The sequence below is a fragment of the Rhea americana genome, unplaced genomic scaffold (assembly GCF_003343005.1).
Source record: "Rhea americana isolate MKP2758 unplaced genomic scaffold, rheAme1 scaffold_259, whole genome shotgun sequence".
Classification (NCBI taxonomy): domain Eukaryota; kingdom Metazoa; phylum Chordata; class Aves; order Rheiformes; family Rheidae; genus Rhea; species Rhea americana.
This window is the reverse complement of record NW_028186378.1, coordinates 20,309-36,256: the sequence shown is the minus strand read 5'-3', so window position 1 is coordinate 36,256 and position 15,948 is coordinate 20,309. Positions and strand designations below refer to the sequence as shown.

Sequence of the window (15,948 nt, the reverse complement as noted above, 5' to 3'; positions counted from 1 at the left end):
TAAATAACAATTTTGACGTATAAAGCTTTCCCCTCCCCTCAATTTGCTTAGAATTTGTCTATACAAATGCTGATTTGTAACTAACTTTTTAAATCATTTTTGTCTAGGATCCATGGGAATCACAAAATGAGCTGTGTAGCAGTGATTTTAAGAGGAGCACTGACAGGTGGGTCACAAATTGCTCTTGTTTCAGAATGGTAGGTACTTAATAAGATTTTTACATTCTTTATGGTTGAAAAGCTGTTTGTGACTTAGCAAACCTGTTATAGAAGATGGCTGGGGAGCAGCTCATATGCTGGTGGGTAGGGCTGCCTTTCAAAGGACCTGGACAAACCAGAAAAATGAACTAGTAGGGACCTCATGAAGTTTGACAAAGACAAACGTAGTCTTGGAGCGGGAGTGGAATGACTCCATGCCACAAGCAGTAGAGGCTGGAGGATGCCAGCTGGCCAAGAAGCAGCTTTCCAGAAAGGGACTTGGTATGCTGCTGAGCAAAAAGTTGAGCATAAGTCAGCAGTGCGCACGTATAGTGAGGAACGAAACCACATAGCAGATGGAGCGTAGTGACTATTCATCTCAGTTTGGCACTCATTAGACTGCAGCTGGAAAACTGTCTCCAGTCTAGGACCTTTTAATACAAGAAAAATTGGTAAACTGATGAAATCTCGGTGGAGAGCTGCTGAAATGGCTGGGAGAGCTAGAGCGCATGATGGACGAGGAGAGGCTGAGGGAGCTGGGTTTGTTCAGCCTGGAGAAGGGAACGCTGGGGAAGTGAGAAAGCTAATTGCAGTGTTTAGCCGTCTAATGATGTGTTATAGAGAAGATGGAGTCAGATCCGTTGCAGAGGTGCTTTGTGGAAGGACGGGAAGCAGCAGTTACAGTCGGGGAATTTCTAAGTGGGTGTAACAAAAAGTTCTTACAGTGGGAGTATCATAGAATCATAGAATGTTGTTATTGGTTGGAAGGGACCTCTGGAGATCATCTAGTCCAACCCTCAGCACAGCCCATACAGGGATTGAACCTGTRACCTTGGTGTTAGCAGCACCACACTCTAACCAGCTGAGCTAAACCTGCCCCCAAGCAGTAAAGTGTTGAAACACATTGCCCAGAGAGGTTGTAGAGTCACCTTTCTTGAGAACAGGAAAATGCATCTGGATAAGATCTTGAGCTAATTTTGAAGCTAACTCTGCTTTGAACAGAAGTTTGGATGGGAAACCTCCAGAAGTCCATTTCAATCTAAATCGTTCTATGACTCTATTTTAACATGCAAACCTAAACGCATCGGTAGGTCAGCAGAGCTGCTTAGTTTCTCTTTGTTCTTAGGATCACACTTTTCATGTAAAAATTACTACAGTGCTAGTGTACTTTATGCCTCTTAGTTAAGGCTGATTTTTAATGTGAAGGGTGTTCCATTGGCTATTGTAAAACACTTGTTTTTTTTTCTGACTAATAGAGCATTCTTTTTTTACCTTGAAACATCAAAAATAGCTTCTGGAAAGCTTCTGTTTCAAAATAAACTTGAATTGATTCAAGTGTTTCAAAATTTTTTTTATTATTTTTATTATTATTACTTTAAAGGCCCCTACACCTTGACAAACAAACTCTGAAGGAATCTGCATCAAGCTACTGCAAAAAAATACTGCGGAGAGCTATTGAAGCAGAATTGCAGATTCTGAAGATTCATTATCAGATGTGTTGCCATCACTGCTTGAAGATTTACAAACTGATGATGGAAGAAGAAAAATGTTTCAACAGGTATATACTTTAATGTCCTTTAAAATGAAATTAATAATGTCTTTTATTAAGATATTATTAAAATGTTAAATATTACTGTTCTGCTGCGTGCGTAGTTCATAATAGTGTGTATAGTTACAATTGTTAGCCAAGCAGTCCACATTCACATAACTCCTGAGTCTTATTTTTAGCCTAAAACTTTCTGTATCACATAGTTGGTGGGCCCGTGCACATCCTTTTTAAAGCAAAAAACAGTTCTGTTTCCAAGATTATCTTCCTGTACAGGAGGAAGAGTACAAAAGGAGTAGTACAGGGAATCCGTGCAGGAATGGAGCAGATGTATAGAGSTGGAGAATTGGGGGACGGTATAAGGGAGAAAGACAGAAGTGGTACAGAAATGGTAAGAAGAGAGGCGAGAAGGGAATAGTGATTGAAGAGTCTATAGCAGCTAACGTGTATGCTATGTAACGAACTGGAATTCAACTAAGAATCTCTGAGGCTGAATGCTGACTATGCTACTGATTGCTGAAAGCTGCCACCAGCTTCTGTGCTGTGTATTTCTCCATTACTGCTCTCTGCCTTAGAGCATTGCTTGGAGAACTACAAACAAGTATTGTGGCGGATAGTTGCTAATTGTTTTTCTCTTCTTAGGTAGGTCTCCTGAGAAGCAGCTAGCGTTGTTTTGAACAGCATTTTAGAGATAAATGAAACAAGTACACTAATCTTAAAAAATCAGTATCTTAGTGTCTGCTCCATAACAAATGTTTAGCAAGTGCGTAAGAAGGTGTATAGTAAGACTGTGACATGAAATGTGGCTCTAAAGAATGCATGCACGTGTTAGAAGGGAGCTAGGAGTCTTTCAAAATTTGCAAAATGCTTTTGAGAGTTTCTGAAGTGTTCTGCTTACTGTATCTGAGTGAATTACAGTGCTTACTGTGTCTTAGTGAGGAGGGGGAAAGTAGTTCAAGCTTTTATCCAGATGCTGGAAGAATCGGGCTCTTACACAGATGTGATTAACTCATTAATGAACTTCTTCATGGCAGAGTCCACAAACCGTTAGAAATACAGGCCAAAAAAGTGACAACATCTGAAGTTAATATTTGTCACTATGATCAGGGATATAGATACCCACTTAAAAAAAATCCTGAAGCACTGCAAAATGTTTGGATAATTCTGGAAGCAGTAAAGTAAATAAAATGTCTTACTAAGTTGATCTCTTTTTCTTATGCATATTTTAACAGATGTAATAAAAATGGTTTTGCTAACGCTGAACTAAATTCGTCTCTCCTATTGGTTTTGGAAGAGCTGAAAAAGAACTACGACAGTATGAAAAAGAAAATAGAAATGGGCATACCACTAGATACACTTCCCCCTCTATCAATTGAGACAAAGTTGTTCCCATTTTTTTCTTCTTATGTCCCGTGCAAGGTAATTTTTAAATTACTTTTTTGAAAATATGAAATACTTCCTTCGGAAAGCTAAGGCAAATCCTTTCTTTTTTGACAGGTGTACAGAGAGAATCTTTGTTACGGGTAAGTAGTCCTGATGCATGTTATGTATTATAGTTTAAAATAAACGAGATGCGAGTGTAGAAGATGTTAAACTTGAGTTTTGTGTTTCAGACTGTATCTTGTTGCGCCATACTGTTCAGCTGAAAGACTAGCATGGTATTTTGGGCACAGTGATTTTATTTTTAAGAAAAGTCTTACTCCGTAGCATTCTGATACGTGAACTATGGAGTTGCGTTTTTTTTTGTTTTTTTTCTTTTTTGTTTTTTTTGTCTTTACAGCAGATGTTTCCAGTGTACAGCTTGCTTTGCCCCTCTATTACTTTCAGACCTCAGGTCTTTCTCTAACCTCTAATCTATGGTATCTTGCTTTTCTTTCTTTTTTTTTTTTNAAGTGTGCGCATACACACAGAGAAAACCTTTTTAGCAAAGATATCAAGTATATAATCTTGGCAATGTTGCCATGATTATCTTTCAGTTGTAAAGGATGATAGAAAAATAACTCTATACTTCAAGCAGACGTGGTACTGCGTATGCTCAAAAATCACTGTCAATTACTTTACTTTTTAATCACTATTTACATAATAAGTTAGTACTGCATAAGGTAAACAACTATAGATCCTTTTAAAATTTCTTGTTAAGTATTTCTAAATAAATCAAAAACTGTGTGGAGACTTCAGATTGTGAAAAGGTGCCCTGTAACATCACGCAGGAAGCCAATCTAAATACAAAGGAGAAACAATTCAGTGTAAACATTGGTTGCAACCTGAAATTTAAAACAACGTTCAATGCTATTACAAAATACAACATAAAATTGAATTCTCTTTTTAAGCTAAGCTTTATTAAGCACATACAATGTATTTTCCTGTGGGCTTTTTCCATTATTCTGTAGCTAGATATATTTAAAAGAATACTACAGAGTATCATGGTAGAATTAAAAATTACTGTGCTATATTTTTTATTAAATTCTTGGATCTTCTTTAGTTCAACTCTAGGTGCAAGAAAAACAGACGTTGAAGAACCAAAACTGCAAGAAATGGAAATTTCTGTCAATGTGGTAGGGACTTCCTCATTATGAGTTGCATAGATGTTTACCATGTTAAGAATAGCTTACTTTTAGATAGGTATATGCAAAAACAATCACACTCTTCGTAATTCAAGCTAGAATCGTCTGTCAGACATTTGCTAGAATAGCAAATGCATCTGGTATGACTAGAATTTTGATTGACCTTTCAAAATAACTCACAAGTTCTTGAACAAGATAGGTGAGTTTTAAAAGGTTAACCTACACATTTCATCAGTTAATATTCTGAAACTCGGAAAAATGACATGTAAGTGCGAGTGCTGTAATGTAACTGAAGCGTGTTTGTAGGACAGTCCTCAGACAGTACATTTAACTGATGGCCGTCAGCCTAGACGCTGTACTTCTTCCAAGACATTTGAAGAGCACCATAAACGTCAGGATATGGAATATGGTAAGCTAACTGCCTCTAATCCAAGTACTGTAGTATGTGTTAGCTAAGCTATTGAAAAAGAACTGTGAGTAAAACATAGATGTGATGCTCTAGTGTCCCTTCTCTGATGCAGCACTTAATTTTACATCAGCTGTATGTTACAGTTTTATTGAAAAAATTTCACATGACTTAGATCGGAAGTGAGATCTAGTATGTGTCACCTCTCCATCATGTAGTTGCAAGCTACGTAGATAGCTGGAATCTTCTTAAATACACAGAGCAGAAATCCAATACCTTTTCATGTTGGATACAGTGGTTTGAATTTTAATACACTGAAATCTATTTTAACTGTCAAGACTGCAGGAAAAATGAAGAAGTGAATGAACACTGGTTTGATGCTAAAGAGAACCTGACAGCAACAGATTTTTCACTAACATTTGATGAAAAACAAGATGCAGATGGTTCAAGAGGTGAGTTCAGATGCTTTAATAATAGTATTTATTATTTGAATGTTTTGTGTTCCTTCTAAAACAAAAGTAAACCTGTTTTTTTTTAAAAAAATGAGCTTTTAGCTTTGTTTTGTATTTACTTGCATTGTGTGCTTGTACAGATGATAAAATCTTTTCATCCGCTTTTTTTCCTTGAAAACTTAACCTGCATGGGTTAAATTGAATTCTGTAAAAGTACAGCCAGTCTTGCAGCTGGAAGTCTTTTCTTTTCTCTGTTCCTCTTCTTTCTACTTTTTTTGACTTCTAAGAGTTGGAAATTGTGCATGTTCTGAGATGCAGGTTGCTGTGATGGACATAATTAGAAGTCCAAGTACACTGAAATATGAGAGTGTGTGTGCTCCGTGATGGGGCTTCTCAGTACTCTAATTATGCTTCAGAGCTGGCATCTGTTAGTTCAAACTAGTGTCTTCTCTGATTGTAGTTAGAATGCTGACTTCTACAGTGTGTAAAAGAAATGTTTGTAATTCTCCTTCCCTTCTGAAGTTCCTGAATATATTGTTTTCTAGACACTGTTTTAAAGGAAGTGTATTTAAAGACACTTTACAGCAAGTTATATGAAATTGTATGGCTGAAAGACCCACACTGAAGAGAAAGCTGGAAAGAGAAGTTGTATTTTTTTTTAATCAGACATCAGGAAATGCACATAGGAAACAGATTTTAGAAACTGAGAAGTGCCACTTCCCATGGCACTACTTTTTCTATTAAAAATACTGTTCATTCATTTAGTTCTTTAGAGATTTTTCTGTCTACATGTTTTCCAGATTTACAGAGATGTTAGCTTGAACTGAAACAGGAGTAGTTAGTAACACTTTGTTTTCTTACTTTCAGAACCGAAGATAATGGAGAGTGCAAATGAGTATTTTTTTATTCATGTTGGAGGCTTAAGTTCTTCAGTGTCAGAGGTACACTTGTTCTTGTTTGCATTGTGGTCATAATACGTGTTTATCTTGTGAATCTTTTGATGTTATGTTTCACAACCAAAATATGCTTATATGTTTTAGGGTGATTTAAGATCACATTTCCAGAAGTATCAGGTTTCTAACATTCTTATCTGTGCGGATTCTGCTAACCACAGGTATATTAATAGATGCTTTCTTTCAAGTTTTTTGCTGTCAAAATAAGTGAGTCATGAGAGAGAGGAGGGGGTTGTGCATTAATTTGTTTTTATTTTGCTTCAGTATGTCATGCAGATAACGGGTTATTTGGCAAAGATTTGTAATTCCAGACAGCTGGTATTTTATTGAGGTTATGCAATCTGAAATGTTCTATTGAAGTTTAATTGAAAGATACCAGTTAATATTCAAAAGATGAGAACCATGATGTGTTGCTATCCATAGTATTAATACTCTCATCAACATTATGTAGTATTGCAAGATACTTTTACTTTTTTTATTGTAAGATACTTCACCTAAAAAGTTTCTTTTTAATGTTTTTGCATCTTAGATACGCATTTCTTTGCTTTAAAGAAGCTAATAAAGCAAAGTTAGCTGTAGAAGAAATGAATAGAAAAGAAATAAAAGGAAAGACAGTAAGCGTTGAATTTATAAAAAGTGCATCAGAGAGCAGATCTTCAGTTTCTCAGAACCTTTTGAATAAGTTTTGGTATGAAATCCAGTCCAATAACTCTCAAAAAAATGTTCAAGATAAAACATCCACTTTGGCTTCCAATTCTATGAAAGCATCTGCTGCCACCTCTGCTTCTGAGAAAGTACTTCTCCTTCCCACAACTTCAAAAATTACTCAGGCTACACAAGTCCCTTCAAAAACAAGCCGCCTTGATCTGCGTTCATCTACTGAAGGCTCAGAACATTCTTTGGTTGGAGTTAATCAACAGGTAAATGATTATTACTAAGGCTTTTTTATGTAGCAGATTAAGAGCCTTAAATTTTGAAGCAACTTCTTGTTCCATAAGATGTTGTGTTTAGTATATATTGGAATGATGTTAGGTTAGAAAAGCATGTTAAGGGTCAGTAATAAATTTCTGGCATACTGCAGAAGAATGACCATTCCTTTGCTCCTGCATCAGGTTATAGAGTTCTCTCTTAATTGTAATCCAGTCAGGAACACAGGTGTTCATACAGGATTTTTCTTCTTGCTTTATTTTTTATTTTTTTTTTCCCTTTCGTTTCACTTACAGTGCTTGTTTGTATGTGAATGTCCTGTGACTTCGTACGGGAAAGATTTCACTTAGGTTTACTTAGGTTTGTTCTTGACAGATAAAGCAAAATTAAAAATTGCTATTGTTGCTCTAAAAAGCTTTATGGATATTCTACTTCTTGATTTTAACTGTATTTCCTACAGAACTGGAACTTTACAGTTTAGATCTAATAGTATTGTCATCCCTGCTACATTAAATTAGATCTTCTGTGCAATAGATGTATTTTGTCTTGTATCAATCTAAGTTGCACATAAATACATGTAGTTGTTCTTTCTAGTTTACACCTGAAAATATAACTAGCCTCAGCACAACCACTTCTTACTGATCTGAATCTGTATTTATGTCTGTCACTTTTCTTCTTCTGTAACAGGAACATTTGTAAGTGGTAAGGGTATGCCATGTTATCTGGACAATGTTTAACCCATTCACTTTTTGATTATTCTGATGCATTTCCAGGATACTGGAGAGAATTGTCAGCAGAAAACATCTGCGCTTTTCTTCTCTGATCCATTTGATACCTTTATTCCTCCTAATACACTGAACTTGAGCAGTTTTACCAAATTAATGAAGAAACTTCAAGAAATTCATCCAGAGGCTAGTAGGTAAGAGTATGCAGGTTTTATTTCTTCCTTGATTTGTAATGGAGCCAGTATTCATGGTAGCTGAGTTGAACTAAATGTATTGCAGATGATGTAACAGTTATTTCTGTTATTCGCATAGGGAAAAAATTATAGATGCTCTGCTGGAGGTGAGAACAAACAATAAAGGTATCCTCAGTGGCTTGTCCATAAATTCTATTGTGAAAAGGACCTCTCTCATTCTAAGGAAATCCATGCCCAAGTGTGGGGGGAAAAAGGAATGCAAATAAGTGAGTATTCTAGCCTGATATGTTGAATATGTTGATATGAAAATACATCAATTTGTTTAGGGGTGTAGCCTGACTAGATTAGTAAATATAAAGCTCTGCATGTGCAGGAGTGACTGAATCAATCCACTGTAGGATTTCTAAGGGCTGTTAAAAGGTTTTTGCAGAGCAGTCTGTAAACAGATTAGGTTGCTAGCTCTGTCCAGTATAAAATGTATCTTATAACACGTGGTAGGCTAAGGCTTTTATTATGCACACTCTTTTATTGATTAGCAGTGGAGAACTGTTTTAACAGCTCTGAAATTACAGACTACATGTTCGTAAATATTCTGGACAAAGGTGACATCTAATGGTCAGTTCTTGTCATGGCATTTCATAAAGAAATCCCACCCAGAAGAGGCTTGATTTTGATTTGAAAAAAAAAAAAAAGAAAAATATTATGTCTGACATACAAGATTGTCAGTTCCAGACTAGAAATGCAACAGAGTAAGATCGTATGTCTTTTATGGGTTTTTTTCCCTATTAAAGGGCTTGGTAGATTCTTCTTTTCCTTTCTTCTGCTGGGTTGCCTAGAAATCTTGTACAGTGATGCAACAGCGGCTGTTGCAGGAAGCTGCAGCAAGCTGAACATGCTGGAGAAGAGGCAGGTGCATTCCATATTCCATTAACGCAATCCTGAGAAGAATAGGTTGCAACTAAAGGTGTGGCTACATGAGGTATTTTGGGCTAACACACCAGCTGGCCTCTACTGAAAGGAGAGGTCSTGTTTCCTTGCCCAGAAAAATGACTCTGGCCAACACTAGTTAGTAGTTCTCTGCTGGCATAGAAAACCAGGTTCGATTGTTGAAGAGAGCAAGGATGGTGATGGGATTATGTAGCTGGCAGCAGCAGATGGAGCAAGAGCCTAAGCTTAGAAGGTCTGTGGGGCTGGGGGAAGGTTGCTTTTGTTTGTTTTTTCCCTCCTCCTTTAGCTAATCTTTGGTCAGCTTAACARGCTGAGCTGTTTCAGTGAGAAGTCAGGTGAGCGTCAGTGCCAGCATGGGAAGAGGAGAGATTTTGTGGCTCGTAGTGAGGGAGGAATAAGTAGGAAGGAGCTGTCAGACAGTTCCTTCAGTCCCATCCTTACAAATGGGAAAAACTCCTGCAAAAAGAAAGTTYGAGTAGAAGTGAACAGGGGACATCTCCCTGGGGGAAACATTACAGCTGTGAGTATATTGGGTGAGACAAGTCCCTCCAGAGAAACCATAACTCAAAACAGAACAAAACCCAGCCCAGAATTCTGGAGAGGAATGTAGTCTCCTATAGGAAAAGTCCTTGAGTTAGCACTTGTTCCAGTCTTTCCTGGGGCTTTGTGTTCTGCTTGTTTTAGGGCTGCCAGCAGTGCCGTGGACAGGGTTCCTGTGTTGTTCCTTGCGTTCTTAGAAATTATTTACTTCCCTTCCTGTGCACCCCTTACTTCACTTGGGCCCACAAACACTGGGCTCTGTCAAACTGCATGATACCGGTTGTTCTGTAGTGTTTCTTTCCCAAACTGCACCAAATTCTTCATGCTCTGATTTTGGCCTCAAGGTTCTTTCAAGCATAATCAAACAATCTGCTCASGTAAGTGTGGAATACTAGGAAGAGGAGATACGGATTTAGTTACCAGACCAGTTTGATTTATGCTGATAGCTGGACATGCGTAAGGATCTTCACCACCCTCTGCCTGTTGCTTTTCAGACTAAATTCTCCAGGTCGGGTGTTTATGTACATGTGACAGTAGCATGTAAGACCACCACAACAGAGCCCTAACTGTGTATTAAATACTAGAACTGTAAAAGACTTAGATCCTGCCTGCTCGGCTGAAGCAGAAGCACTTCTGCAGATGCGTAAACAGTACAGATAGATGCTTATAGGCTATTCTTGGCCATTAGTTCACCCCAGTCCTTGCTGCAGAAAGGAGCAGCAGTGATCAGAAAAGTCCTTCAGAAAGACTGAAAGTAGATTAAGTACTGAATACAGAGACATTTGATAGGATTTTAAATTCAGCATGAGATTGCACCCCCTATGGTGAGCATGAAAGACTCCCAATCAATACATGTGTTTGGTCAAGCTCCTTTTAAAATGACTAATGTAACTCACATTTGTTAGTTTGGCATTTGACTACCTTGTAGGCTGAGGCTTCTTGTGAGTCAAAACAATGTTTAAAAAGAAGTCTTCATAGTGATCTACTGATTTACTTCCACAGGATTGCAAACACAGACACAAACTCATCAAAAAGCTTATGTTATACTTCAAAATATTTTCCATTAGTAAGATTTTAATAGCTTTCAAATGTGTTGTGCTTGTAAAATGATTATAAAATTGTATGAGAGTTTTACAGTCATAATTATTTTCTACAATAGTGTTTTTGGTCTATTGCTTTGCTGAAGAGAGATTGTCTAGAACAATTTTTACTTTCATAATGAGGGAGCTGTTGAATAGCCAAGTCATTAGTGAGTAATGGAAGAACTMTAAACTTGTAAGTAAAATGTTTAAAAAAAGATGATTCTGGTCCATTGGATAGAATTTCTGTTTTGTGTATAGCTACAGATTTTCTTGAATGGTAAGCACTTGGCAACCTTATGTTCCTGCAAAGTGATGAAACATGGAATGCAGTTTTTATAGATAGTAGTTTTATGTCAAGCTGTGTTACGTAGTATTTTGTGTTTAACAAGTTCAGCCTCAAAGCATCATACCAACTCACTTGATTTCGCCCCCCTCTTCCCCCCGACACACACGCTCTTTGGCTGAATTAGCCCGGAGCTTGGCTTATAAATATTTACAGATCTTGTATGTTTGTTAATTTTGAAGACATAACTTCATTAGAATAGGAGAATAGGTGAGAGGTTTTTAAACCTAATGGCAGCAGTTGAAAAGAATTGTGATGAAATGATAGTTATTTGGTGTGGTATTAAAAATGGCCATTTCCCTTAAATTTTAGCAGTGCCAAATGTCCACAGTTGGAATTTTTCCATGAAATTCATAATCTGCATAGTAAAGATGTAAAAATAGACATTTTCTGCCTATTGAGATTTGTCCCATCAAATAATGACTAAAATACATTGCTCTGAGCAACACAGAAATGCATGGAGTCCATACAGTGTCTGTTGGCAAGACTGTATTATTTGAACAATCTCCATCAGGCATTCCTAAATGATACCAAAATTCTGTCCAACCTAAATTCATACACTAGTAGTATTCATTGGTTCATTTATTTCCCCAGCAGTTTCAAGATTGGATTTTATAAAACTAGGAGAGAAACTTCGTTTGTTTTTATAGTATAAACCAGTTATTAAGAATGGATTTCTAAAACTTAGTTTACATTTTAATTTTTTTATGATTATGAATATGACTTATTACACAAAGATCATATATTTTATTTTCTTGTTAATAATTTCTTTCCCTTGATTCTAAGGAAGCTGCTTCTACATGCAGATTTCCTGCAAACTCTAGAGCAAAATTGTCATAGCTTTTAGTGGTTTTCTAGGGCACTGAAATTAATGTTCCTTTTGTTTGAGTTTGGGTATATACATGCTAAATTTACCTACTTCTTCTTCTGTTTGTTTATTTTTAAGGTGATTTTCTGATAATGAAGAATTGATCATCTTGGAAGATTTTTGCAAATTCTGTGCCCTAGCTTGTTCCAGGATCATACTGTGTTTCTTGCCTGTTTTTTTTTTTTTTTTTTTTTTCCTCAGTGGATCTTAATGAAAATCCATGTAGTGTCACTGCATGATTTGCAGTCTTATCCAAGACAGAATAACCTGAAGAGCAGTTGGGGGTGTTTTCTCTGTATATACAGATCTTAAATGGTTTTTCTCAGTTTTGTTGTTCTCTACATGTTGTTTTCCACCTGTTGTTCTCAAGCATTGAACAACAGGTTTCTCTGAGTAATGTAATTAAAAGAGTGTATTTCAGGGGAAACAGGACTTTCCTAATACTGGAAGGACATTGCTATGCTTAGTGATCACTGAAGCACCCCACCCCTGTAATTCTTATATGCCTCTTAATTTTAGGCATTATAGTAGGTGGTAAGATGGTTCGAAGTACAACGTATTTAATAAATTGCCAGCATGTTTAAGTTCTTTCCAGATAACCTCGTTCTGAATAGTTTGCAGAAATTTCATGTATTCTTTTGATACAAGACAGAGAAGGGAGAAATCAGAGGAGACTTTATTTTAGAAAAGCAGACTTCAGTGTTTCCAGTCCTCATGGTTTTTGTTATATAATCTCAGTGTTACAACAGCAGCAGTTACTTAGGAGCAGGGTGATCTTGTATCCCTTCTCCCTTGGCAGTTCCACAGTGTGCTTCCGAGTCTGATGGCCAAATACATCCTTCAGGATGATCTTCTACCCTGTACTGGTTTTTCAGAACGTGGATTGGTTTTTGCTCTGTTTTTTTTGTCTTGTAATCTACTTGCATGGGCGCAAGCAGGGGATGGGTGCCCCAAGCTGTTATGTCACATAAGCTGATACAGGGGGAGGGGGAGAGGATGGGGGGGGGGTCCTATTTGGGTGTGTGGTTACTGTACAGAAGGAGTATAGCTTTTAAAATCCTTCTCTGGCTAATGAAGAAAAGGCAGCTTTGGTGCGTGTGCCTGGTAAGGAGCGAGGAGACCCTTGACTGGCACTGCCAGGCACATGCTGCCATGTTGTGGGGTGAGGCAGCGCAGCTGCCCAGCTCTGGCCCTAGGTTATACTTCATTCTCGGTCCAGGCTGCGTTTGCTGCTGGAAAGAGCCAGTCTTGCCTGCAAATAAAAGTTAAAATTCCTTCTTCAGAAAGTTGTGCTTATGTTTTGCTGTTGTCAYGTTTCATGTCCTTCTCTCCTCTTAGCAGAACTGTCGCAGGCAACGCGTCCAGAGSGTAGCGTTGCGTTTGGCAGCCAGTACTGAAAATCAGCTCTTGAAGGTGCCGGTCAGGCCTCAGATCTGTTTGCTTGTTTGTCTTCCCGTGTTCGTATCAAGGTGAAAACAGCTGTGGGCTTTGCTCCACCCCATTATTAATAGCAAATGCTGCCCTTTCTCTTCCCCGGACTTGATTCTGTAATTAAACAGGAGTTATTTCTGCCTTCCCCTACAGGAACATACTAGCTTATCTATGGCAGGAAGGTGCCCAGGGTGAAACGCTAAAGCGAGGGCTGCCACCCTGCGTGAATGGAGTGGTTTCGGGCTGATGGAGGCCCTGCTCAGCCTGGCCTCGGCACAGCTGGACGGCATGCTGCTGCTTTCTGGAGAGCCCGAGCGCTGGCACCTGCTCACGTTCATGCCAGGCAGGGATTCAAGTGATGAGCTGCAGGTGGAGCTCTACTCGCTCGATAATCATTTTGCACTCAAAGCGGCACATACATAGGCGGTGTGCATGTGTTCGTTTTATATACGTACAACTGTCCTTTTAAAATTGCATTACCTCCAGCACTCGTACCCAACACCGTAAAAAGAAAGGGAAGGCAAGGCCTTAGCGGGAGGGCAGAGGCAAGCGCAGCCGGGCTCGGGGGAGGGAGCGCCGGGCCGGGCCGGGGCGGGCCCGCCCGGGAGGGCCCCCCCCGCCCGCCGCCGCCGCCGGATGGCTCTGCTGCCGCGGCGCTTCCTCTGCTTCGTGCTGGGTGAGTGCGCGGCGGCTCTCCGGCGAGCCCGGGCGCCGGGCTTTTCGGTGAAAGCGGGCGGCGTTGAGCGGGGGAGAGTGCTAGGAAATAATAAAATGTCTGAGGTGGTCTCTGAGTACGCCACGTGATGACGCTACCTGAAGCGGCCCGTTGCGCGCGCAGTGTTTTTCTGATAACTTAAATTTACTAAAACCTGCTTGCTTTGGATGTCCTGCTCTGCCGTTTCTTTCAGCAGTTCAGGTTAATTACTAGGAGGCAGTTTTAGCGTTCCCTTTTATTCCTATTTCTGAAGTAGACACGCAGGAGGGGCGCAACTGGAGAAGTGTTCGTTCTCACGGCAGTTTCTGTCGCAGAGGTTTCAAACTCCTGGTTTTTTGGATGGTTCGACTTAAAATCAGTTTGGAAATTCTCGGCTTGCGCAATTACTTTCACGTTGCACTGTGTGCTCCGGCATTCTTCGATGTTCATGGGATTTCAGATGCAGCAGGTAGATTTACCTGTGATCTTGTCATGTAACTGCCTGAATACATGCAGTAAAAAGCCCGGATCCTGCACTGGAAATACTCAGAATAAGAAATGTTTTTATTTAAAATTACTTGAAAGGGGAACCACATACCATCGCTGTAACGCTGATCTTGCCTGAAACCAAAGCACTCCTTGAGGAAACTTAGATTTCTTCTCCTTCTCCTCCCATCGGTTCTCCCATGCTTTTCTTTTTCCTGCTCCGAACCCCGGTAAATAATGTATCGGGCTCTGCTGCCTATAATGGTCTTCTCTGTTCAACATAATTAACTATTTACTAGTTCTTAGCTTGGGACTACTCACAGAGAAACGGAAGACAGCATGGTTAGAGCGCGTTCTCCCCGTTCACTTGCAGAGCAATGCTCTGCTGCCAAAGCAGTAAACAGTGGTATTCAGAAACCTATGGAACAGGGAGTGCTTGTGGGGGGGGGGGGACTAATGTTAGTGCCAGGAATTAGTAACTCTTGATTATCTCAGATTTTTCTCTGCTGTGTTTTTCTAGTCCTTTTCCGCTTCCTTTCTTTGCAAACAAATTAGAAATCTGCTCCTGATGCTTTCTTACCTGGGAGCAGCTAAAGTGGTGGTTACCTCTGCGTTTCTCATGCGAGAGGGTCGAATTAAACGTTACAGTGACCTGCTGAAAAAAGGATAGAGTCCAGTTGGGATTTCTTACAGATGTTTAATGAGAGCCTAATAGTAAAAAATATCCAGCCCATTGTGTTTACTTACCTTCCACGGAGACCTAACGCCTCGAGGATGGGCGCATGTGGTTGTGGGCTGCTTTTTTTCAGCTGCAAGCTGAGTGTTTGAGTTGTGAGTGGGATTCCCTGGGGGTATTTCGCTGGTGAGGATGGTCTTGCCGGTCAAGGCAAGTGGCTTTCCCAGGCTGAGTGACCTGCGGCAGGGCAACATGCTGCAGCAGCCTAAATCCAGAGTAAAGCCTTTTGGTACAGCAAAAGTGCCTTCTCGCAGCCTTTGCAATGTGTCTCTTATATGAGCTGGCAAAATGTAAATACAGCAGTAAGTGGCAGCCGGGGAGGTTGTGTGCAAGCATCTCTGAATCCATTGCATATCTCTTGGCTCTACCTCCCTTCTCCTACCTTACCCTGGTTTTAGTTTGGGGTCTCAACTCTCCGATTGCCTGTTTGGAAGAGGGGCAGAAGGGCACCGCGGCTTCGGGAAGTGAGAGCGCGGTTCGGCAACGCTCCGGTCGGCTTTGTTGCCCTCCCGGGAGCCTGTCGCAGCGGGAAGGCTCCCTCTGTGCAAGCCACTTAACTGTGATGGATGATGGCTAATTGTGGTGTTGAGCAGTGGATACATCTGTCTTTTACTGTGTCCTGTTTTCGCTTTTTTTCTTTTTTCTTTTTTTTTTTGAGTACATTCTGCACTGTTCCCCAAAAACAGCCTGCTCGTTTCGTTCTGCTTTAAAGCCCCACGCACGGACGTGGTTGCTATAATTTCACGTTGCACTGTAATTGCAAGTAACAACTGAGAGAGCCCCAAAGTCGAGGTTAAGTCACAGGTGTTGAGGTTTCTGATGCTTTTTTTTTTTTTTTTTTTTTTTTTTTTTTTTT

At 39.6% G+C, this 15,948-nt stretch overlaps 1 protein-coding gene across 1 annotated transcript in view; it reads left to right on the top strand.

Annotated features, from left to right (window-relative positions):
- RBM44 (RNA binding motif protein 44) overlaps positions 1-15,948 on the top strand; it is a gene marked incomplete at its 3' end in the record, with an annotated part of 37,764 nt that overhangs the window by 1,513 nt on the left and 20,303 nt on the right. Inside the window, exons 2-14 of the mRNA XM_085307478.1 lie at positions 108-166; positions 1,579-1,755; positions 2,976-3,162; positions 3,241-3,266; positions 4,226-4,298; positions 4,614-4,716; positions 5,052-5,165; positions 6,033-6,106; positions 6,206-6,279; positions 6,648-7,038; positions 7,819-7,964; positions 8,083-8,226; positions 13,785-13,852. Coding sequence (XP_085163604.1) covers positions 108-166; positions 1,579-1,755; positions 2,976-3,162; positions 3,241-3,266; positions 4,226-4,298; positions 4,614-4,716; positions 5,052-5,165; positions 6,033-6,106; positions 6,206-6,279; positions 6,648-7,038; positions 7,819-7,964; positions 8,083-8,226; positions 13,785-13,852 — 1,636 coding nt within the window. The remainder of the gene's footprint in view (positions 1-107; positions 167-1,578; positions 1,756-2,975; positions 3,163-3,240; positions 3,267-4,225; positions 4,299-4,613; positions 4,717-5,051; positions 5,166-6,032; positions 6,107-6,205; positions 6,280-6,647; positions 7,039-7,818; positions 7,965-8,082; positions 8,227-13,784; positions 13,853-15,948) is intronic.